The sequence below is a fragment of the Nomascus leucogenys genome, chromosome 18 (genome assembly GCF_006542625.1).
Source record: "Nomascus leucogenys isolate Asia chromosome 18, Asia_NLE_v1, whole genome shotgun sequence".
Lineage (NCBI taxonomy): Eukaryota > Metazoa > Chordata > Mammalia > Primates > Hylobatidae > Nomascus > Nomascus leucogenys.
In genome coordinates, this window is record NC_044398.1 from 88,710,149 (window position 1) to 88,735,590 (window position 25,442).

At 42.5% G+C, this 25,442-nt stretch overlaps 2 protein-coding genes across 3 annotated transcripts in view; one reads left to right on the forward strand and one right to left on the reverse strand.

The window, feature by feature from the left end:
• LOC115831267 (FK506-binding protein 4-like) overlaps positions 1 to 21,878 on the reverse strand; it is a 39,148-nt gene extending 17,270 nt beyond the window's left edge. The window contains 3 exon segments of the mRNA XM_030798838.1: positions 17,212 to 17,268; positions 17,854 to 18,023; positions 21,716 to 21,878. Coding sequence (XP_030654698.1) covers positions 17,212 to 17,268; positions 17,854 to 18,023; positions 21,716 to 21,878 — 390 coding nt within the window.
• Positions 1 to 25,442, forward strand: part of PARN (poly(A)-specific ribonuclease) — a 196,365-nt gene that overhangs the window by 115,343 nt on the left and 55,580 nt on the right. The gene's annotated exons all lie outside the window — the stretch shown is intronic.

The window sequence follows — 25,442 nt, forward strand, 5'->3', positions numbered from 1 at the left end:
GAGTTTGGTCATCTACTACATTTTTTTGGAAGAGTCATGGGAAAAATGCTCCCTGAGTTCTTGAATGTTAGTTTGTCAGAAGCCTTTGTACTGGAAAGTAGGCTCGGCTCAGCTAGGTGTAAAATTATATATAAAAGAACCCTTGATTCAAATGTTCTTTCTTTGAGAATCTTAAATATGTTCCATTTTATTTTGGCTCGAAATGCTTCTCTCAAAGTGTGATGGCAATCTGACTTTTTTCTTCTTGACTTACTCTTTTTGACCAGATGCACTGAATTTTTTTTTAAGTCTCCTAGTTTTACTGAAATGTATATTTTGACTAGTTGTTTTGGATCTGTTTTCGCAGATGTATGTGGTATAGCCTTCCAGCATGCAATATTGAGCCTTTTTTGTTTATCTGAGCAAAATTGTCTTGAGTTGTAATTTTCAGCATTGTTCTGTTCCCTTGTTTTTGTTTTTGTCTACGAAAACTTCTATTATAGCTATTTGGATCTTTGCTCATCGTCTGTGTCACTTTCTTTCAAATCATTTTTAATTTATTTATTTTCTAATTTAATTTAATTCTTTTTTGGTTTTAAAATTTTTTATCTTTTAATTATCTATTTCTTTTAAGGCATGTTGTGTTTTTTTATTTTTGTATTTTTTCTAATTTGGCCCTCATAAAACAATTTTCATTTTTATATCTAATTTTTTTTTTTAGTTTTAATGTTTTCTTGAGTACTTTGACCTCATTTCTGAGATTTCCTAGTTCTGACTTAATGTTCATTCTATTTATCTGTCTATCTGTCTATCAGTTTACTTATTTATTTTTAGTCGAGTATCTGTCTGTTAACATAGGCTGGAGTGCATTGGTGCTATCATAGCTCACTGCAGCCTCAATCTCCTGGCCTCAAGCAATCCTCCTGCTTCAGCCTCCTGAGTAGCTAGGACTACAGGTGTGCGCCAGTATGCCTGGCTAATTAAAAAATAAAAAAATTAAGACACAGGGTCTTGCTGTATTGCCCAGGCTGGCCTTGAATCCTTGGGTTCAAATAATCCCCCTGCCTCAGCCTCTCAAGTAGCTAGGATTATGGGTGCAAGCCACCACGCCTAGCCTTAATGTTCTTTCATATATTATTATCTTAAATCTTTTAGTTCATTTCAAAATATTAGGTACAGCTTTTCATCTCTTTTTTAGGCATGTCCTTCTGTCATGCATTCATTGGCCATAGGGAGAATTTTTTCTGCCGCTGCTTTATGGGATTTAAATGCAGTCCTCTTCACTTACCTCTAGTGGCTGTTTTCCTTTCTTCTTACTGCTAAAATCTCTGAGAAAACATTAAATTGACAGTAAAATATTTCCATCTACGTATGTTTAAGGTCAGTTGTTGGGCCAGTGAAAGCAGTAAAACTGCAACAAAACATACTGTAGAATTTGCTACCTGAGGTGGAATTCATGTTTATATTGGGGACATCTGTTTAAAAAAAGTTAGCAGCCAGGAGTGGTGGCACAAGCCTATAGTCCCAGCTACTCAGGAGACTGAGGCAGGAGGATTGTGGAGCCCAGGAGTTCAAGTCCAGCCTGGGCAATATAGCAAGATCCCATCTCAAAGGCTGAACAGTAAGAGACAAAAACAAGTATATGTTCTGGAATTTGGCGAAGAAATGAGTAACCAGCACAGTGACACATTGACAAGGGCAAGTTTGGTTGAGGGGACAATAAGGAACAGGCAAGCGCTGATTTGTAAAGATGTTTGTTCTTTGGGCCACATACTGTGTTACTCCCCACAGAGAAGTTACATGTTGGAAACTTAGCTTCACCTTGGCATCTGTGATAATTAACAAGTTGATTTAATGTAGCTTCCCTGTGCAGCCTTGTTTATGCCGTAGAGTATCTGCTATATGCTTGCTTATTCCAGATCATACTCCATAGGTCCTCAGGTGGCCTTTTCACTCACTACTTCGTCCGTTCTCCCTTGGGAGAAGGGAGCAGGAAGCTGGAAGACAAGCTGGCCACGTGCTGCAAGGCCTTCTGGCCGAGTTACAGATTTTGCTCTTAGTGAACTATCTAAAAAGTTACTCCAGTTCATAGCCATAAGGTAACCTTTTGGGCCAGAACTCATAAAATATGGCATATTTTAAGTATGGTATTTTATAAGTATGGCATATTTCTGAGGAAATATCTTTCGTCAGATATTTAGTGATTCAGTCTCCCTCACCTCACCTCCATCAAATGATTGTTCAAAATTTCTTAATGATGTTGTGCTTTCAACTGCATTTAAAGTGACTCTTGGCCGGGCACAGTCTCATGCCTGTAATCCCAGCACTTTGGGAAGCCAAGGCGGGTGGATCATGAGGTCAGGAGATCGAGATCATCCTGGCTAACACAGTGAAACCCCGTCTCTACGAAAAATACAAAAAAAATTAGCCAGGCGTGGTGGCGGGCACCTGTAGTCCCAGCTACTCAGGAGGCTGAGGCAGGAGAATGGCGTGAACTCGGGAGGTGGGGAGGTTGCAGTGAGCCCAGATAGTGCCACTGCAGTCCAGCCTGGGTTACAGAGCAAGAGTCCATCTCAGAAAAAATAAATAAATAAATTACATTACATTAAATCAATAAAGTGACTTTTACATCCCCCCCTTCCTTGCTCTCTTGTTTTCTGAAGCACTGATTGTTTCCTTTTATCCATACCCCCACAATTGTCTTGTTTCCTTAACTAGAATCTGAGGTTCATGATATGTCCCTTGTGCCTACAGCAATCCCTTATGTGCACTAGTGCTCAAATGTTTATTGAATTAATGCATGTGTGCGAGGCACTGACCTGGTACTGAGGATACTGTGGTGAACAAAACAGATGCCCTGCCCTCATGGAGTTTGCTGTCTAGTGGGAGAGACAGAAATTAGTCCAGTAAAGGGTAGAAAGTGCTTTGAGAGGGCAGAACAGGGTAAACGGACCTCGTCTGCAGCCATCAGGGCAGGCTTCTCTAAGAAATAGAGTTTTGCACCAAGAAGTGAAAGAATGGTCAGTGAGAGCTTTGTGACAGTGGCAGGAACGCTCCATGATGATGAAGTGCCTTTTCCAAAGGCTCAGCCACAACAGGGAGAAGGGCCGACAGGTTCCAGGAGTGGCAGAAGGCCAGTGCCAAGCAGTATTGTGCGGGCAGGGGAGGGAGCAGGAAGCTGGAAGACAGGCCATGTGCAGAGCCTTCTGGCCCAGTTACAGATTTTGCTCTTAGTGAACTATCTAAAAAGTAGCTTCAGTTCTTAGCTATAAGGTAACCTGTTGGGCCAGAACTCATTAAGTATGGTACATGATGTCTAATGAAGACAGGATTTTACAGGACTCCCAGCACCAAACGCTAATCATTACTGGTAGAATCCGTGGGCCATGGCTTAAAAATGGTTTCCTTGTAACAAATTTGAGAGAACAAAGCATAGCTCAGGTAAAATGAATATATATAGTAAATAGTTCATGTTTTTGTTATATATGAGCAGTTTATATTACGTTAATGATTTTGTTTTTGATAATTATACTTTATTTGCTGAAGTTTTGAAAATATTTTTGGCCAGGCGCAGTGGCTCACGCCTGTAATCCCAGCACTTTGGGAGGCCGAGGCGGGCAGATCACTTTAGGTCAGGAGTTGGAGACTAGACTGGCCAACATGGTGAAACCCCATCTCTACTAAAAATACAAAAACTAGCCAGGCGTGGTGGCACACACCTGTAATCCCAGCGACTCAGGAGGCTGAGGTACGAGAATCGCTTGAATCCTGGAGGTGGAGGTTGCAACAGTGAGCCAGAATCCCGCCACTGCACTCCAGTTTGGGTGACAGAGCGAGACTCCGTCTCAAAAATAATGATAATATTTTTTAAGTGCTTCTGGTAGAGAAACATTTATTTGAGCTGTAAGAAACAACAACAAAAACCCCTTAAAAATGTGCAAGATGAGTGCTTGCTTTTATTGCTGATTTTACCTGAACGGTCAAATTCTGTAGAAATGTATGGATAAACATATCAGAGGCAATAAGGCAGAGTGGAAAGAACTCCATTTTTGGAGTCCCATAAAGTCCCACTTGGATTTCTGGGGTCCCACCCTTGATTTCTTATCAAAGGTTTCTGAGCCCAGGTGTCCTCCTGAGTAAAACGAAGCTGAAGTAATACTTTGCATGCACATCTGGAGCAAGACAGTGAGCCTCCTCCTCATAGACACACCATTCCCCCTGGTGTCTTTAGAGCAGACCTCACAGGATGGATCTGAGGATGAGTGAGATTATTTTTTTCTTTTTTTGAGAGTCTCACTCTGTTGCCCAGGCTGGAGTGCAGTGGTGTGATCTGGGCTCACTGCAACCTCCACCTCCCAGGCTCAAGCAGTTCTCATGCCTCAGCCTCCCGAGTAGCTGGGACTACAGGCGTGCACCACCACACCCAGCTAATTTTTTGTATTTTTATTACAGACAGGGTTTCGGCATGTTCGCCAGGCTGGTCTCAAACTCATGACCTCAAGTGATCTGCCTGCCTCAGCCTCCCAAAATGTTGGGATTACAGGCGTGAACTACCACACCCGGCCAGGATGGTTATTAATACAACACTTAGCACAGTCATGACAAGTCAAGGAGCTCTCAACTAAATGGTAATTCTTAGCTACACAGTGGAAGATTAAATTCTTTGTCTTACTGATTTTTGTACACAATGCCTTTTTAACTTATGTCTTCCAGAAGGAAGGAAAAAAATCACTTTATTTTTAGACCCTAGGGACTTTTCAGAATTACTTATAAAGTAGGTTATAGATGTATTTAATGGCCAGGCCTGGTGAGTCACGCCTATAATCCCAGTGCTTTGGGAGGCTGAGGCTTGAGGACAGTTCAAGACCAGCGTAGGTAACACAGCAAGACCCTCATCTCTACCAAGAAATTTTAAAAATTAGCTGAGCATGGTGGCACACACCTGTAGTCCCAGCTACTTGGGTGGCTGAGGCAGGAGGATTGCTTGAGGCCAGGAGTTTGAAGCTGCAGTAAGTGATGATCGTGCCACTCTACTCCAGACTGGGTGACACAGTGAGACCCTGTGTCTAAAATAACATAACATAATATGACATGACATGACATAACGTAACATAACATAGTGGATGCATTTAACCTTTTGGGTATACATGGATCTCTGCTTGAAACTGCTACACCCAATAATTCAGGAGGCAGAGAAGAACCAGATATGTCTCAGTCTTATATTTTTGTCATGATTTGAGCTCATTGAGTCAAGCTTATATTATGTGTGATGTATTGTTGATTAGCTGTTCTTTCTGACTAGTGTAGGAATTTATCTGCTGCCTGAACACTTCCCAAGTAATTTTTTTTTTAAATGAGCCATCAAATAGGATGTGGTTTGGGGTTTCTCAGCAGTGGGAATGGATTTGTGTTAATCTGTCTAGACGCTCTTTCCCTGTCCTTTGTGAACAAACAGTGGCATTCATTTCTGAGCAGGGTGTTGAGGGTATAGCCTTGTTCATCGAGCAAGCCAAGCTATCTCATCCTTGACCTTTAAAAGATAATGGGACCTTGGACTCATCACCCTGTGTCAACTCATGGAGGTAAACAAGCTAGTGCTTAAGGCTTTAAGCTAGCAGTGAATTTTTAATTTTTATTTCTTACATTTTTTTAACAAGGGAAGACTAATGTATAATTTAAAGGAAATATTTTCATAGATTTGATAGTAGAAGAATAAGAACTTATGATCTGATTTTGTGTATTCATGGGGCTCTTTAAAAGGAGAAATGATCCAGAAACTACCTTGATTGAGCAATCCCATGGTTGGGTGGCATTCAGAACTTTTGACATTGATGAATATTTTTTCCTCTGTGGCTCAGTTTTTTTTTGAAAAGAAAAATTGCCTCAGAAACATTTTCTGCTGTTTTTATAGATGTCTTTTCTTCCTTTGCCTTGTCTTTCCCCCTCCTGGTTTAGCGTAACAGAAGAGTAAATTTGGCTAGGTGATAAGCACTGTCTGCATGGCAAAGTCAAAACACCATGTCACATAGATGGGAGTGGCTGGACTTCTGCCCTGGGCGTCTGCTGTTGGCAGCCAAGGACTGGAGCATGGAGATCTAGGCTCAAAACACAGTGCCCTGGCATGGACTTCAAAAAACCAGAAGGGTAGATTAAGAAACTGAGTCCAGCTGAAAGTTTGGGTTTCCTTATTTGTCGTTTTAACTAAGTAATTATTTTCTTTCTCTTTGAGTCTCTGAGTTTTTTTTAAATCATAAAGATTAATTTTTCTTCCATACTTGTGGATTAAACACATTTTTACAAAGTCCTATGTAATTTGTGGTTCAGTGTAGGCACTTAATTATTCCTAAGTTTATAGCTTCCCCATTCTTCATTTTTTTTCCCCCTAGAATTCGCCAAAATGATAGAAAAATAACAGTACGGGGTACATTGGATATTTTATATGTAATGGTTAAAAGAGCCACCTTGATGGCAGTTTACAGTTTAGGAGAATATGTAGCTTTACTCAGTTTTTCTGCAGTTTTTGTTGACTTATTTTTTGGCAAAACTAATCACCCCATGCTTTGAAAACGGCCCTGACATTTTCCTTTTCTTCACAAATGAACATATTCCCCCAGCCTCTGCTGTTCTTTCCTTTGAGGAGAGTCTCAGGCTGCAAAGATGCCTGAAGTGCCCTGGCAGCAACACCCAGTAGATGACAGGAGGAATCTTTAGGTGATCCGGGAATCCTTCTCAATGGGAACATCCTACCAGTTGTTTTTTCCGTTGTCCTGTTGGGGTGTTTTTGTTTGTTTGCTCTGGCTGAGGATTTAGCCCTCTCCACCAAAAGATAGTTGTTAGGAGTATGTTAGAATCAACCAAGCCCTCACATTTTTGTTTTGCAGCTCTGGTGAGTTGTGAAATCCATTTCTGAGGGATCCAAAGCAGTAACAAGGACACTTACCCATTATCTTCCTTTTCTACTAAAAGAAATTCAGTGCCAAAGATGTATTGCTTGAAGAATAGAAAAACATGCAAACTTTTCCAGGGGTTGAGGATGTACTGATTATATGAAGCAAGTTTTACACTTTGCCCTAGTACTTGTTTAGTGCAGTTAATAATGTAAATAAAAGTATCTTTCAAGTGCTGTTAGAAATTGGTGGCTTTGACCAGCTGTTAGAGCTTAATATTCGTGGGTAGGCTTTAAATGTTGATGAGAATTGATCTTCATAATTTGTTATCTATCTTATGTGATGGATGGAGTTTAAGGCTTAAAATTTGCATCTTCCAAAGGTCCTTTCACATGAAAAAGGATTAGTTATTAAACTGCTTTACCATTTCAATAAAAATTTAAAATAAACTGTTAGCCAAAGAAAAAATTAATAATCATGCAGTAAGTCACACTTACTAAATAAAGCCATTTCTTTCCCTTCTCTCCACCTCCAGCTCAGTAGCTCCTGCGTGTGCTGTTTATTCTTTCTGTGAGCCTGCAGGGCCAGCTTAGTGGTGATGTTGCCAAGAGAGTATCTGTGGGTGGGTAGGTGGTGTCTGGATGCCACATCAGGGGCTGATGAGTAAGTCTAACAAACAGCTGACACAAGGTTTATACTTTTCTTAGGCAACTTCTCAAACAAGCTGTTTAGCATAAGCCAGAAACATCTTACCTACTGTAACCTTGTAGGAGAGAGATACCTTTCTCTTTGCAAAGGGGCGTCTTTCTTGAGAGGTCAGTCTCAGTGGGTGATGTCACCTGAGTTATTTTAATTATTTCGGAATAATTTTTTTTATTTATAATTTAACTGCTTCTTTGGAAATTTTACCTTTAAAAAAATTTTTTTACCTTCTGGATTCTCAGGATGATTTTATTCTCAAAACCACTTATTTTGAATAAAATTTTTTTTTTTTTTTTTAATTAAGAGACTGGGTCTTGCTGTGTTGCCCAGGCTGGTCTTGAACTCCTGGGCTCAAGTGATCCACATCAGCCTCTCAAAGTGCTGGGATTATAGGTGTTAGCCACCATGCCCCGCCCCCTGAGAATAATTTTTAAATTATCTTTTTTTTTTTCAAGTTTCCAAATAAAACAGGTACATATTTATGACAGAAAATTTGGGAAACACACAGTAATGAAACATAATCACCCAGAAATAATTATGATAACATTCTTATCATATTTTCTTACAGTATCATGTTTCATTATTTTATGTAGGTGTAATCATACTATAGATGGACTTGAAGATTTGCTTTTCTCATTAACAGTTGAGAAATGTTCTCAAGCTGTTTAAACTCTGTGAAATCATTTTAAATTTTAACTGACTGTATTAGATAAGCCATCAAGTTGATATGCCATAATTTGTTTACTCAACAGTATTCTTATTACAGGATCTTTCGTTTATTTTTTATTTTTACTACAATTTTTATTACTCTCAAACCTCTTTGGGCATAGGAATTTCATATGAAAGAAAGAGCTGCAAATGGGAAGTTAAAAGTCTCTGGAATTTCATTTGGCCCCCCTTTTTTTTTTCCCTGTCAACTAGGCTGGAGTGCAGTGGTGCAATCTTGGCTCACTGCAATCTCTGCCTCTCAGGTTCAAGTGATTCTTGCACCTCAGCCTCCCGAGTAGCTGAGACTACAGACACACACCACCATGCCTTTTTTGTATTTTTAATAGAGACGGTTTTGCCATGTTGGCCAGGCCAGTCTCATACTCCTGGGCCCAAGCTATCCACCCACCTTGGCCACCCAAAGTGCTGGGATTACAGGTGTGAGCCACCACGCCTGGCCTTCACTTGGCCTCTGTTGATTATGTGATAGAGTCAGAGAGCTGGTTTCAACAAAAAGTTTCAGAATCAGAATTTTTTCTTTTCTTTTTTTTTTTTTTGAGACTGAATTTCTCTCTTGTTGCCCAAACTGGAGTGCAATGGCACCATCTCAGCTCACCACAACCTCCACCTCCCAGGTTCAAGTGATTCTCCTGCCTCAGCCTCCCGAGTAGCTGGGATTACAGGCGTGCACCACCACGCCCAGCTAATTTTGTATTTTTAGTAGAAACGGGGTTTCTCCATGTTGGTCAGGCTGGTCTCGAACTCCGGACCTTAGATGATCTGCCTGCCTCGGCCTCCCAAAGTGCTGGGATTATAGGCGTGAGCCACCACACCCGGCCCAGAATTTGTTATAGATTGTCAGATCATCCTCTAAAAAAGGTTATATTAGTTACGCTTCTCCAACATTAAGTCTTTTCAGAACCATTCTTACTGGCATTTCTTTGATTACTACTGAGAGAGAATGCATTTTCTTTCCTTTTTTGTTTGTTTTTGGAGTTAGACCTCATGCATTTTATTTTTTATTGACATTTTCTCCCACTCTTTTTCTTTTTTTTAAGGCAGTGAGGTCTCACTATATTGGCCAGGCTGGACTTGAATTCCTGGACTCAAGCAGTCCTCCTGCCTCAGCCTCTCAAGTAGCTGGAACTAAAGGCTCGTGCCACTGCATTCAGCTTCACTTTTTATTCTGAAAAATTTCAAACCTATAGATAATTTGGCAACATTCTATCATATTTGCTCTATCTCCCTCTCTGTAGACACACACATATATACACAAGCATAATATATACATATGTGAACATGTATACATGCATTTGTTTTTTATTGCTAAACTACTTGAGAGTCATAGACATAACAGTTTGCTTAAAAATATTTTAGTGTATTTCTCTTAAGAACACAGGCTTTTTAAATATTGCCCTAATATATTTATCACACTCAGGAAATTTAACACTGATATGACTTTGATGTGATCTAATGTCCATGTTGTAATCAAATTTCCCCAAATGTCCTAATAATGTCCCTTACAGTTTTTCTATTTTTATTTTTGGATCTAAGCTCCAGTCAAAGTCTTGTGTTACTTTTAGTCATCATAGCGCTTTAGTCTTCAGTCTCCTTTAATCTGGAATAGTTCCCCAGCCTGTTTCTTATTTTCACAAGCTGAGGAGTTCAGATCAGTTGTTTTACAGTGTCCTTCAATTTGTATGTTTCTGATTGTCTCATGATGAGATTCAGATTAAATGTTTTTGGCAGGAGTACCACGTAGTTGATGTGCTCTTTTCAGTGCATCACACTGAAAGGCACGTGGTATCAGTTTGTTCCGTGACTGCTAATGTTTGGTTTGACATCATTTAGGTAAATAGTGGTCACAGATATTTCCATCGTAGCCTTCCTGCTTTGTAATAAATAAGTACTCTGTGAGTAATACTTTGAGACTGTGAAACCCTGTTCCTCAGTAATCTTTCATCTAGCAGCATTAATGTCCACTGATGATTTTTTTAAAAAATGGATTGCTTTTGAAATTTTATGACCTCTTTGTGCAAGGATGTCATTCAAATTTTGGTTTACATGTTGCCAAAGCTGACACTGGAATTATTTTCAGAAGTTTAATTGGTTGTTATTATTTTGTGAATTGTGTGCTTTTCTTGCTGATTTATAAGTACACCTACATCACGATTATTATTTATTACATTTAATGAGCCATTGGTTATTAGGTACAAGACATGGTTCTGAAATCCTTATAATTGTATGAACTACAGGTATATTCCCCCTCCCCTCATTTTATAGGAGAAAATGATGCTTAGATAGATTAATCCTGAGTTTTGTATTTGGCAAATATTTGTCCCAATTTGTTGTACAGTTTTGTGTGTGTGTGTGTGTGTGTGTGCGTGTGTGTGCGTGTGTGTGTGTGTGTGTGTGTTTTAAGAGACAAGGTCTTGCTTTGTTACCCAGTATTCACAGGTGTGATTATAGCACCCTACAGCTTCAGCCTTTAACTCCTGGGCTCAAGGTCCTCCCACCTCAGCCTCTGGAGGAGCTGGGACTACAGGCATGCACCACTGTGCCCAGCTCTTCTTAATCTAGTCTATGTTGCTGTAGCAAAGCTTTACATTTTCCATAGTACATCTGTCAGTTTATTCTTTTATAGTTTCTGGCTTTAGTGTCCTGTTCAGAAGCATTAACATTTAATTTATTAGGAATGAGGTTTGTTCACTTGTCTTTCAGTAAGTAAGATTGCCAGATTTCACTTAAAATAGCTGTGTCCCAAATATTGTATGATATACTAAACAATGATATGTAATTTATCTGAAATTTGGCATCTTGCATTGTTATGTGGTAACTTTATCAGTAAGACTTTCCCTGACCACTTAATTTAAAATCACAACCCACATCTCAGTACTGCGTGCTTTTTGTTTTCTCCATAGCACTGCACGTACACTGTGTATTTTAATTTTTTGTTTAGTGTCTATGTCTCACCACTAGAATGTAAAATCCATGAAGTCAGGCTTTTTATTTTAACTTTTAAATGGAGGCTTAACATACATATAGGAAAATACGCATATGAAACTGTACTGCTCAACGAATTGTCTTAGGAGGGCAAAGATTTTTTTTATTCTTAGTTTTTCTCAATGCTTAAAATAGTAGGTGATCAGCAAGTATTTGTTGATTGAATCAATGATATAACCTACGAGAGACGCATTCATGTTACTTTTTTCCAAATAACAAGCCAGATAATTTATTGATTATGTATTGTTTGGTTATTATTCCTTTGAAAGTGTATTTTTTCTCCCCCTCCCTGCTTTCTCCCTCACATAATTTTTATTTATTTTTTATTTATTTATTTATTTTTTGAGACGGAGTCTTGCTCTGTCACCCAGGCTGGAGTGCAATGGCATAATCTCCGCTCACTGCAACCTCCGCCTCCTGGGTTCAAGCTATTTTCCTGCTTCAGCCTCCCAAGTAGCTGGGATTACAGGCGCATGCCACCATGCCCGGATAATTTTTTGTATTTTTATTAGAGACGGGGCTTCACCGTGTTGGCCAGGCTGGTCTCCAACTCCTGAACTTGTGATCCACCCGCCTCGGCCTCCCAAAGTGCTGGGATTACAGATGTGAGCCACTGTGCCGGCCCCCCTCAACCTCACATAATTTTTAATGAATATGAATAGCATAATTATTTAACTATTCTCCTACTATTAAACATTTGTTTGTGTTTTAAAAACATTTTTAATTTAAAAATTTACATATCCTTGTGCATTAAAAATTAGTCCTCATTTCAGATTGTTTTCATAGGGTGATTTCCTAAAAGAGGAATTACTAGGTCAAAGGATATTATCCTCTCTAAGCCCCTTCTCGTTTAGACAGAACACTCACTGACAGTCTGTAGACCTCTCTGCTGAAGAAGGCACACACAAGGACTGTTGATATCATGCCCTTGGTTCACTGCTTTCTAAGAACAACTTACCACCATCTGCTAGCAGAGTAGGTGGTTATTACTTTGTATCTTCCTTGACATCAGCTCCTTGCAGCATTGTATGATTGAAACATCTTGAATTTGTATTCCAGTTCTCCTTATACCAGCTGCAAGACTTTGGACAAGTCATTCAACAGGGTCTTCAGTTTTCTGTGTAAAGTGAGGGTAACAGAGCCTACAGCATTGGCAGCGTGTACTATGTGTGACGTAATCTCAGGAAATGATAGCTACCACCCTAAGGCAGGTGACCCTGCTTCTCAAAGCCTGCCCAGTCAGTGGTCCAGACCATTTTGGTAGATGCACAGGTGACCACCTTGGCTAAGAAATACTTGTAGAGCAAATGAGGGCCAGAACTTGAATTTATAGGACAGGATTCCCACCTTTCTGTTGTGTCCACCGGTAGGCAGGGAAAAGAGCGGTATCATAATACCTTTCAAACAGGAATTTTATTTGAACACCTTCTCAGCTTAGGCTGCCCTCATCTTTCCTTGCATGACATATTCATGATACGTGCATTTCTATCACCTTTGCTAAAAGAAATAGATATTGCATTACCCTTTTCTCATATGAGTCAGCTCTTTTCAGAATTGCTTCTAACCACAGAGAACTCCTTACAACTCCCTGAGTGTTGTGTGTGCACCTAGAGTACAAATTGACCTGTGTAAACTACCCTCGTGAGGACATTACATTCACCTCCTTGCTGCCGAGAAGAGAAGGTGGGAGTCTCTTTTCCGTTCTGGTGTTCTCATTCCCCAGAAAGGAGAATCCATTCAGCTAATATCAGTGCCTCTGTTGGGGGAGGTTCTTCGCAAACTTCTATGACGCCCCCAGCGCCAAAGCAGAGCAGATAGGAGCACTCAGGGGCGCAGCGGGGTGAGGGGGGGCGCAAAGTGAAATTTCTCTACAGTCTTATGTTTTATTTAAATCATTCTCACAATTTAAAAAAGTGCTATTCTACAATATGTCCATTTTACTTTAATACTAATTTGTTTTAAATTGCCAGATTAATTATTTAATTTTTCCTCCCTGATCTCTGGTAAAATCCATGCCCTGAGAAGTTAAGCCATGGTTCTTCAGTGGCTTGTAGTAATTGCAAGCCCAGGGCTGTTTGGAAGCAGAGAGAAGTAGTTGTATTAGCTGTTCTCTCCTGGAGAAATATCACTGGAGGTATAGAATAGCTAAAACACCTTCCTTGTCTTCAGAGAACTAGCTTGGGTGGTACGTGTGATCAGAGGACAGGCACAGAGGCTTAGATTGTATATTTGCTAGGTACCAAGTAGAGTTACATCATAACATTTTAAAGCTTGTGTGAATTCAAATGTACTTGATGTGGCTAATTATTTTTTAGGGCCTGAGACTGGTTTTGCTTGTCACTGTACTCAGCAAAAGCATGTATCCTTATCCCAGTGAGTTGGAGATGAAATGGGAGATGTAGATTCTGCCCCTTCCTTGTGAATATCAATTTTCACACTTTTTTTTTTTTTCCCTGAGACGGAGTCTCGCTCTGTCGCCCAGGCTGGAGTGCAGTGGCGCGATCTCAGCTCACTGTAAGCTCCGCCTCCCGGGTTCATGCCATTCTCCTGCCTCAGCCTCCCGAGTAGCTGGGACTACAGGCGCCCGCCACTGTGCCCAGTAATTTTTTTGTATTTTTAGTAGAGACGGGGTTTCACCATGTTAGCCAGGATGGTCTTGATCTCCTGACCTTGTGAGCCTCCCGTCTCGGCCTCCCAAAGTGCTGGGATTACAGGCGTGAGCCACCGTGCCCGGCCCAGTTTTCACACTCTTCTTGTAAGCAAGCTTCCTGCTGGTTATAAACCATGTGTGTTCACACATGTGTGTACATGTGTGTTTAATAGCATGGTGCTCACATGCAAGCCATTGTCTTCCTCTGATGTCCTAGAGAAGAACCAGCTGTGTTGGCTTCACTGAGAGACACATGTTCTCCAGTGTGAAGAAAGAAGTTTCAAGGGTAATTTTAACTAAAGGCAAAGTTCAGCTTTAGCATCCCCACCCCTTTCCCCACGCGTGAATACTCTGTTGTGACTCCAGTCTTAGATCCTTTCCCTGAAGCCAACTGTGGAAAGCATCTCAGTTCAAAGATAAGAAAACAGTTGCCCAGAGAGGCGTGTGGCCTTCCAGTAGTAGAGCTGTCTACCCCAGATTATACACACTCATTCCATTGTGCCTTCTGCCTATATGATGTTTGTTAACTCTTTTAAATCCTGAACCAGTCAAAACCACATTTTTAAAAAATAATCTAAACAGCATTTAGCTAAGGCCTCTAGAGAGCTGAGTGCAAGGTGTGCCTGTGCTCTTTCCAGAAATGGCAGTGATTTATGCCTGCACTCTGGCTTGAGCTGTGACAGAACAGGCTCCAATGGGTGTGTGTTTAGTGCCTTGTCTGTGATTTTCAGGATACATTCAGGTAGCTGCTTCCTAATGCATTCCCCAAAGAGCGTGCTTGTGGGCAGAGCATGTGCTGGATAGGAGGGCCAGCTGTGAGCAGGGGAACAGATGACTCAGCATTCTAGCGGGCTGCCTGTCCAGGAACTCTCACCATGATGGCTTTAATAACATGGTGGCACATTGCCTGGTAACCTGAGAGTTGGTAGGGTTTGTTTCTACCTACTTTACCAGAAAGCCCTCTATCAGCTGTTGGCAAACCACATCAGGGTGGGGTAAGATATAAACTTGGCTCTGTAAGCTGACTTTCTTTTCTATTTTTCATGCCTCTGCCTACATTTTAACATTCATTCTCTTTTTCTTTCTTTCTGTGTTTTTTTTTTTTTGGGCAGTCTTGCTTTGTCTCCCAGACTAGAGTACAGTGGCACAATCAAGTGATCCTCCCACTTCAGCGTCCCAAGTAGCTGGGACTACAGGCACACATCACCACTCTGGACTAATTATTATTGTTGTTGTTGTTGTTTTTTTTTAAAGATGGGGTCTTACTGTTTTGTCCAGGCTGGTCTTGAACTCCTGGGCAGGCTCAAATAATCCAAAAGTGTTGAGATAACAGACGTGAGCCACTGCACCCAACCTGCTTGCTTTTCTCTTCTCATTTATATACTGTGTAAAGGTGGAAGCTGGATAGTTGACTTCCATATCATGTCATCAAGAGAATTAGTTACTGAAAAGATGGTCTTTTTCACATTAGTTAAAATTATTTCATTTGCAATTCAGACCTCTGGACTATTTCCCTGGGTGCCTCATAGTAGAAGAGTCTGTAGCCATGGACCTCCTTGCCACAGATTTGATTTTGGTGGAACAGATCTAGATGTAGCCTTTGAAGCAAGCTAGGCTTTTTCTTTTCTGTTGGTAAAGGCCTCTAACTGCTGCCCTAAGCTGGCATAGGGCACAGTGTGCTATCTGTGAGCTCACTGGAAAAATGTGGTTTGTGGAGCTTTACAGCTGGGTTCCACAAAAGCTGCTTTCAGGTACTTTTTTTCCCTCCATCAAAATCTTAGCATATGAAAAGGCAGTAGAAGCAAATTCATTCATTGGACATGCTTTAAAATGAGATTTTAGTTGTGTTAGAGGTATTAGATGTAGGACGTTAGAATTAGAATCTAAAGGGTGGTAATATTTTTTTCTAGGGAAAGAAATGTAGAGAGTACTTTATAAAATCCTCAAGTGTAAGCAGGCTTGGTGGCACATGCCTATAGCCCTGACTGCTCGGGAGGGTTGCTTGAGTCCAGGAGTTTGAGGCTGCAGTGAGCTATGATCACACCTGTGAATAGCCACTGCACTCTAGCCTGGGTAACATAGTGAGACCCTGTCTTAAAAAAAACAAAACAAAACAAAAAAGTAAAATATAAAATTTACAGAAACCATTCTAGCCTGGGCATAGCAGCTCATGCCTGTAATCCCGGCACTTTGGGAGGCTGAGGCGGGAGAATTCCTTAAGCCCAGGAGTTCAAGACCAGCCCTGGCAATGTAGCAAGATCCCACCTCTACAAAAAATTTTTTTAAATTACCCAGACATGGTGGCATGCTCCTGTAGTCCCAGTTCCTCGAGAGGCTGAGGTGGGAGGATTGCTTGAGCCTGGGAAGTTGAGGCTGCAGTGAACTGTGGTTGTGCTACTACACTCCAGCCTGAGTGACAGAGCGAGACTGTTTCAAAAAACAAAAAATGAAAGAAAAAATTCTGTGTTCTGCTATATGTATATATATGACTTTCAGAAGTTGTTTTTCAGTTTCCTAATTTGTGTTGAGTATTTTGACATTGTAGGAAACTCTCAGGTCATTGAGAATTTTAAAATACAGTGTTATAAAATATTCAAAAATACTTTGGCATGTGATAATATCACACTTGCCATTGCATTAATATTGTTTTTATTTAAAAAAATTTCTGGAGACAGGATTCCCTTTGTTTCCCAGGCTGGACTTGAACTCCTGGGCTCAAGTGATCCTCCTGCCTCCTCCTCCCGAGTAGCTGGGATTACAGGCACATGCAGCTGCACCTGGCTTGTTTTAGTTTTTTACATTTATCCTTTTTGGCTTGACTTTTTAATCTAACCACTTGGTTTTACAATGAATGTTTAAATAGACAAAAAAGCTCTACACTTTTAGAATGTAGAAAGCAAAATGAATATTTAGAACAATTTAGAGATTTAATGACTTGAGTCTGGAAAGCTGAACAATGTCAGTATCACTCTTTAAAAAATCCTATTCTCCTGCTGGCAAAGAATTTCACAGATCCTTTTAATGTCCAGGAGTGGTGAAGAACTTGTTACTTCTTTGAATTTTGGGAGTTGCCACCTTCTATTAATAAAAGCAGTTCCTCAGCAAATGGGAAAAGTTCGCTCTCCCTGATTCTCCTGCAGGCTCACTGTCTCCTTCCACTTCCTCTCCCTGTCCCGCTCTCTCTCTCTCTCCCTTCTTTCTGCTTCTCCCACCCCGCTGTATTACCTGTGTTAGACTCAAGAGTAATGTCACTCAGCATGCTTCCTCTCCTAGCAGCCTAACCTGCTCCAGTTCAGACCTGAATGCTGTCTTTAGGTCTGGTGTCAGCAGCAACAGCCCCTGTAACAGGGAAGCAGCTTACTTAAGGAAAAAGAAAATAAAGAGCTGGAATAGTCCTCCTAAGATCCCAAATCCACAAGGAAGTGATGTGGTCATTTAAAAGCAGAAACAACAATACAAGTGTAGAAACATTGTGTTAAATGCCCAGGCAGGATGGGACTTTAAAATCAAAACAATTCTTACTCAGATTTGCGCCACCATTCCGGGACATTTGGTGATCCTCAGGGTTTCAGCGTGTAGGGTCTAGACAGAACTCACCAATGAAATAAATTAGTCATTGAACACATCATCTCATCAAGGCAAAGCGTAAAATTGATGTGAAAAATAAAAATAACATCCTCATTCTTTATCCATTTCCCTTTCGGAGAAGTGTGACTCCTTTTCGAAGTCAAATATTGCCGGTTACAACAAGTAAATTTCATCGTCCCAAGGCAACCCGTAGCCTCGAGAGAGGATTTCATTCCCTTCCTTTAAAATAAACTGTTCTGTCTCCACAGAGGATGGGAGCCACAGGTACAGGGCTCCATGAAGGCACAGAGGAGCTGGCCTGGTGTTCAAGGAGGTGGCATTGGCATTTTTTCAAACCTTCTTGATAGTGACAGATCGTGTGTGATGTGTCCTGGAGCTGCTCTGCATCTGTAGGTGGATTGCAGGGCTAGCGGGTGGGAAGAAGTGAGAGGCAGGCCTAGGAAGAGGACTCATGTTCATAGCGCAGCATCCTGGCACCATCAGGAAAGCGCTGAGTGCTTCCAATGCTAGGAGCATTAAAGGGAACCAGAGACAAAATTGTCCCATTTACTATTGATACGGAATTTCTGTGACTCTCTTTAATAGGTTGGGAGAGGCTGCTTTTGGTGACAGACACCCTCCCTCCCAGGGCCCATGACTCACCTCACAGGTGAGCTAGCTCAGCTCAGCTCTGCCTGGCTGATAAGGGCCCATCATTCTCTTTCTCTCTGCAGTTCCCCTCCTCTCCTCCGGGTTTCACTTGGTTAATGAATAAGCTGAGTCATGAGGTGTCAGTAAATTCTTTTTTTTTTTTTTTTTTTTTTTTTTTTTTTTTTTTTTGAGATGGAGTCTCCCTCTATTGCCAGACTGGAGTGCAATGGCACCATCTCGGCTCACTGCAACCTCCGACTCCCTGGTTCAAGCGATTCTCCTGCCTTAGGCTTCCGAGTAGCTGGGATTACAGGCACACGCCACCACGCCCAGCTCATTTCTGTATTATTAGTAGAGAGAGGGTTTCATCGTGTTGGCCAGGATGGTCTCTTGCCCTCATGTCCTTGTGATCCACCTGCCTTGGCCTCCCAAAGTACTGGGATTACAGGTGTGAGCCACGGCACCCAGCCAGTAAATTCTTTTATCAGATGAAAACCTCTTCAAAACATCCACAGAGACACATTTAATGAAAGTGTAAATAGTGCAGCCCAGCAGCTCCTGTATTAGCTTATACACAAACAGACTAAGCTTTTCAACCACTGAAACCTGTAAGCCTTAAAACATGTGCTGCTCTGTCAGGCTGTTTGCTTACGTGGCTATGGGAAGTAGAAGAAACATGGAGCGCTGTGCTTTATCACCGTATCACTAATATTGTGGCAGATTTAATACTTCATAAACAGCCCAACAAGTTGCCAAAGTTAGCTAGGTCCAAAAGTGTTGTCTCGATGCAGGCGGTGTGTACGCCTATTAGGTGTATACTTGTACCTGGCATCTGAAGTTCCTGAGAACTAGTCCAGGTGAAAGGACCCAACTTGAATCTGTAGATGCAGCCACTACCTCCAGCCAGTGCTTCAGTTACACGCAGGCTGTGAAGAGATTGTGTCCTAAACGTTCTTTTGTTGATTAACCTTTTAGAACACAAAGCACATTGTCGTGTAGAAATGCTGTTTTGAATGGTGGGTGTCGGTGAGCTGTGGTGTGTTATAGAGTTCAGGTCAGGCAGGGCCTGTTTAGTGGGTCAGGAAATCAATGCTAGTAGATACCAGCATTTAAAAAAAGAGGGGAGAAAATCGAAGAAAAGGACATATGAGAGTGGGTTTCATGTAGTAAAAGTAGGTATTGTTTAGTGATACTGTTGCAATTTAAAACCTATTGCAGGCTGTATGCTGGCATTAAATTGGGAATCCCTCAGGCAGGGGAAGGGGCGTCAACAATGGGTTAAGTACTGGCTGTGCACGGCAGTCCAGCAATGGGTTAAGTACTGGCTGTGCACGGCAGTCCAGCACGGTGACATCAGGCAAGTTATTTTAACATGTCTCAGGTACTGTTCTGTCATATTCAAAATAAAACTGCTTTACAGGGGTGGGATTAGAGATGGAAGAAAATAAATTAATGTGTTAGGATATAGAATAATGTATTAGGATTAGAGATACTAGAGTACCTGGTGTTTAGTAACCTCCCTATAAACCATGATTGGTATCTGTTTGTACTTCTTTATGATGTGTAATAAGCAGACCTTAAAGATACAGCATTAACTAAGCCGTGTACTATTTAGTCTTCCCTGGAGTGGAATTTATTCAGAGTTCTTGACGTTTTGGATCTGCCATTTCACATGATCTAGCAGATCTTTGATTTTACCTTAAATTATTCTTGTGTAGTTGAGACATCAATCTTAATTTTCTCCCATGAAGTGTGAAGAATGTTGTAAATTGCTTAGGTCTTTCAGCTGTCTGTCAGCTTCCTCAAGACTGTTAAGTATGGAATTGCTTCCCAAGTCTATTTTAAGTTGTGTTTCATCTTTTAAAAAAAGAAGGTTTTCTTCTTTTTTCTCTAAGTAATAGTTCTAAACTTTTTTCCAAACTCCCATTTGCTTCTACTCGATGCCATCATAAATTCCTTCTTACCTTCTGCACTTCACTACCCACTTTTTAAGCTGCTGTGTCAGCACTTGGGAAAGCCCTTTTTTGTGTTGGGCTGGGTGTGAGCTCGGCAGGTTTGTTGACTGCTTTGAGGGGCAGGTTAAAGTTGTCATCAGAAGCATGCGTTCAGGGTCAGGGAGCTCGGGCTTCACACCGCAGCCCTGCTGTCAGAATCGCCATCTTCAGCGGGCCACTCAACCTCTCTTGGCCCCTGTTAGCGTGGCTGTGGAAGGAGAATTGTTACCCACCTTGAGGGGTGGTTTTGAGGAGAAAAAGAGCAGTGGGCAGATTGTTAGCACTAGTTGGAAGGTCACATCTCTGGCAGGGACCTTATCAGGTATAAGCTCCATGGCCTCTTCTGCTCTTCCTGTCTTCCCAGGTTCCAGCCCTGGTGCTTTTGGGAAGATCCCTCCCCTCCCCTGACCTCGACCCCTCTACGGAGGTAACAGCGAACTTCCAGGTGCGACTTCCTGTCCCCAGATTCACAAAGTTGTCCGCACACACACCTCCCTCCTTCTGTGCCTCTGTCAGACATGTGTCCCCACCATGTGCTCCAAGTCCCTTCTCAGGGGCCTTGTGCTACATCTTATCCATGCCCACCCATGGGCAGAATCCCTTCCACCTGTTCAAAAGAACTCCCACAACCCCAGCTCGCCTCTTCTTCCAAATCTTTCCTTCCTTTTCGGAATTCGAGGCGTCTACAGTCACCACCCTTGCCGTGGTTCCTTGCTCACTCTCCTCTCGCTGTGGTCCCCACACCACTGAGCCTGTTCTTACTGAAGACCCTCTGACCCCTTTGCCACACCCACCAGGCAGTCTTCTCACCTTGCTTGAGTGCTCAGTACTCTGACCTCTTTGTTTTTTTGGAGACAGAGTCTTGCTCTGTGGTCCAGGCTGGAATGTGGAGTGCAGTGGTGTGGTCATAGCTCACTACAGCCTCAAACTCCTGGCCTCATGATCCTCCTCGCACAGCATCCTGAGTAGCTGGGCTACAGGTGTGCACCACCATGCCCAGCTAATTTTTTTTTTAGTGGAAATTGGGGGGTCTCACTGTGTTGCCCAGGCTGGCCTGAAACCCATGAACTCGAGTGATCCTCTCGCCTTGTCCTCCCAAAGTGCTGGCGACTATGGGCGTGAGCCACCACGCCTGGCCTCTTCTTCCTCCTTGAAGCAGTGTTTCTTAAATCCCTAGGTTTGCCCTTCTGCTTTTCAGGCCACAGCTTCCCAGGCTCTCATGCCTGCCATCCCCATCCATACGAGGATTAAAGGCCGGTGCTCCTAAGTTCAGTCTGGAGGCTTCTGTGTTTACTCTGCACCTTCTCCTCAGCAATTCCAGACTTCCTTGGCCTCAAACCACCTTCATGCCAGTGATTCCCAAATGTATTCTGTCTGCCCATCCCACATTTCCACCGATGTTTCCCAGGTACTTCAAAGCCACCATCTACCCCATTCCTGTGTTCCCACTGTCTTGTTCCCTAGTCCCAGATGGTACAACCCTGCACTGCCCAGGCTAGGACTCGGAGGACTGTGTAGTTTCTCTGCCTCTCCCATCCTAACAAGCCACCGCCCTTTCTCTCCGTATTTATTACCCTGGCGTCCTGCTGATCTCCCAGAATCTTTGTCAGGAGGAGGAGATCTGACCACAAGGCCCTCGTGACTAAACTCCTCAGTGTGGTGCACCTCTGCCCATCGTTCTGGCTGCACCGCCGGCCGTTCTCCTGCTTCCACCTTAGGATTCACTATTACGGTCATTCATCCTTTGTCTAGACTGTGTTCCTCTCTCAGATGAGTCACCTTGTATTCCTTCTTCCTTGGTCACAATTCCCCACCTCCAGAATTTCTACACTGTCTGCTCTCCCAACCCTCAAGTCTCAGGAAAGACCCGAGTGTCTTTTCCTTAGGGAAATTTTCCTGAGCCCTAGGTGTGGTCATTTCCCCATGGGAAACTCCAGAGCAAGTTCCTTTTCTAGCCCTCAGCCCATGGGTGATGGTCTGTGCACTCTTTCTCTCCCTGAGTACTGGGCTTTGTCTCTCTGATTTCAATCTCAGCCTCAGTTGCCTAGTTTTAGAAGATAGTTTGTTCATGAATGAATGGATAGATGAATAAATGAATAAGTGAGATTGAAATATACAGGCGTTCATTAATGTCCACCAGAGATTGGTTCCAGGACCCCTGAGTATACCAAAATTTTCACGTACTCAGGTCCCACAGTCAGTCCTGCAGAACCTGTGGGTATGAGAGGCCCTCCGTGTAGGCGGGTTTCGAATGCCTCAGAGACTGTGTTTTCAAAATGTGTTGGGTTGAAAAATAATCTGCATATAGGCAGACCCATACAGTTCAAGCACGTATTGTTCGAGGGTCAACTGTATTTGTTTGGAAAGCAGTTAGCATAGTTCTTCACAAGCATTATAGTAAGTACTTAATAAATGGTGGCTTTAATAATTTTTGACTGACTTTTCAGCCTGTAACCATGAAGAAGAAAAAGAAAAACACCAGGCTGGCTAATCAAAGCAGGGTTCCTTAGTGACATCATTCATTCAATGCTGAGGTAATTGGCTTGGGCCATGGGAACTTGCAGCCTAAGCAGTAGCTCTTCTACCTCTCAGTCAGCCTGTTAATAGCTTGTATTTATTGTCGCCTTTTCTGCTGCCCCTGCTCATGTTGAAATTATCATTTCCCACCTAGATTCCTGCCTACTTGGTGTTCCTCTACCAGTCTTTTAACCTCCTTTACTCTTCCTCCAGATTGCAGGCTTCTTAAGGTCAGGGAATCTCTGCTCCCCACTGCTGCATCCCAGTACCCAATGCCAGTGTTTATTGAATGAGATGGCTGGGCACAGTGGCTCATGCCGGTAATTTTAGCCCTTTGAGAGGCCAATGCGGGTGGATCGCTTGTGCCCAGGAGTTTGAGAACAGCCTGGACAACGCGGCAAAATCTTGTCTTTACAGAAAATACAAAAATCAGCCAGGTGTTATAGCATGCACCTGTAGTCCCAGCTACTCAGGAGGCTGAGGTGGGAGGATTGCTTGAGCCCAGAAGCTCGAGGCTACAGTGAGCCGTGATTGCACCACTGCACTCCAGCCTGGGGAACAGGGCGAGACCCTGTCTCAAAAATAAATGAATAATAAATGAATGAATGAGATGAATGTTTTAACAGGTGGTTTCAGGAGAGTTGGGAGAAAATCAATTAACTAATTTTGGTCTTGGAAAATTTTGAAATTTATAGTTCAGACTTTTAAATAATGGTTTCTTTTGTTTTTATTGTTGTTTGAGAATATGTGGAGCAATGGATTGTCTTATATTGGCTTTGGCAAAGTTCTTTTTGTCTGAATTTTATATTTGTGATTTAACAGCAGTAACCTTGTTAATTAAGTACCTACTGTGTCTCAGGCCCTGTGGTAAAAGCTTTGTAAGATAGATGGAGATGTCTGTTTTATGGATAAGGAAAGAGAAGTCCAAGGAGGCAGGTAACTCACCCCAGACAACTTAAGGTTTGGGCAGGATTTGAACCCAGGCCTGTGTGGCCTCAGAGCCTGTGGTTTTCCATTTGACTTTGTGGCTTCCCTTTGGGTCGGTTTTAAATAATTAAACATCACCATTATCTTCATGTCTAGTTTGTAAAGACTGTTTTCTTTGCTGCTTCCGTGGCCTTAATTGGAGAACCGTAAAGTGAAGTGACATGTGGGAACAGTGGCCAGCGTGCATGCCTGTCCATATTTAATTGAGGGGAAGGATGGGGAGGTAGCAGAGTGGAGAGCCTGACTTGTTCTAGGTGACAGAACCAAGATCACACTCTGCCCTGTTCTGCTACATCCTAGTTGGGTGCCGATGGAACTTTCTCTCTGCCTCGTCAGTGAAGCACTGATAACAGCACCTGCCCTCACCATGGTGAGGGCCCAGGCAGTGGGATCTGTGGAAGCTGTCTGTAGACACCTCGCTGCTCTCGCAGGTTCCTCTGCACTCTGCGTCTCTGTAAGCATGGCTCTCTGAGCCTGCTTCCTTTCCTTTCCTGAGTGCATCTCATGGGTCAGGCGCTGCCATGGAGGCCCTGAGAAAGCAGAGAGGAAGGAGTGCCGTCCTCCACTATCTTCACTAGTTCTGTCTGTCCCCTTTACAGGGCTCAGATCTCTTTCACTGCCCTAGTTTCCACTCTTTCAGCCTCAGGACTTTTTAAAAAACATAATTAGCCTTTGTTGGAGAAACACCCACGGTATGAAAGGAAGCGTGAAGGACAAGGAATCCCAAGCTCTGGCCCCCAAGGGTGTGAGCAGGCAGGTGGGTTAGCCTCTGCTGTCAGTGACGGTGGCCTGTTTCCTGCCCAGGCAAAGCTGCCCGTTAGAGCCAGAGCCAGGGCCTCCAGTTTCCAATCCAGGCACTTTTTTCACATACCAGGCTTCAACATGGGCTTTTTAACTGAAAAATATAAAAGTTTGTATCCTCATTCTGGCTTGTTTTTTCTCTTGAGTAGAAACAGGCTGCCAGCAGACTTAAAAGCTGTTTTTATTTATTCATTCATTTATTTATTTTCCTTTTTTTTGAGATAGGGTCTTACTCTGTTGCCCAGGCTGGAATATAGTGGTGCAGTCCCGGCTCATTGCAGCCTCAACCTTGCTGGCTCAAGTGATCCTCCCACTTCAGCTTTCTGAGTAGCTGGGACTATAGGTGCACACCACAACACCCAGCTAATTTATTTTTATTTTTTATGTTGTAGAGATGGGGTCACACTGTGTTGTCCAGGCTGGTCTCAAATTCCTGGGCTTAAGCGATCCTCCCACCTGGGCCTCCCAAGGTGCAGGGCTTACAGGCATGAGCCACCACGCCTGGTCTGAAGTTTTGTTTCTTCCTTCCTTTCTTCCCATAATCATATGTTGAATTCCTGGAAAACTACTGTGATAAACCTCAGGTGCTGCAGAAATGAATAATGTATAATCCCTTCCCTCAAAGAGCACCTGGCCCTATTCAGGAGACAACAGCTAAATGTGGGAAAACAGAATTGAGATGAGAGGGCTGGACAGAGCTGGGTTATTATTGAGGCAAACTTGCTGGTACACCAGTTGGGTGTACCAGCAAGTTTGTTCTTTATCTTGGATGCCGAAGGGTTTAGCAGAAGAGAATGGATCATGTCAGCAGGGGAAGGATGGACTAGAGAGGGTGGAAAGGAAGGCTGTCATTTTCTGGGCTTGCCTGCCCATTTTTACTTCTTTGGGCATGCTGGAAATACCTTCATTTTACCATGTTTCTGTTAGATCACTGATTCCTGTTTGCAACTTAGTATCTGCCTAGTTCCTTAGATGGGTTAAGGGGAAATACATCTG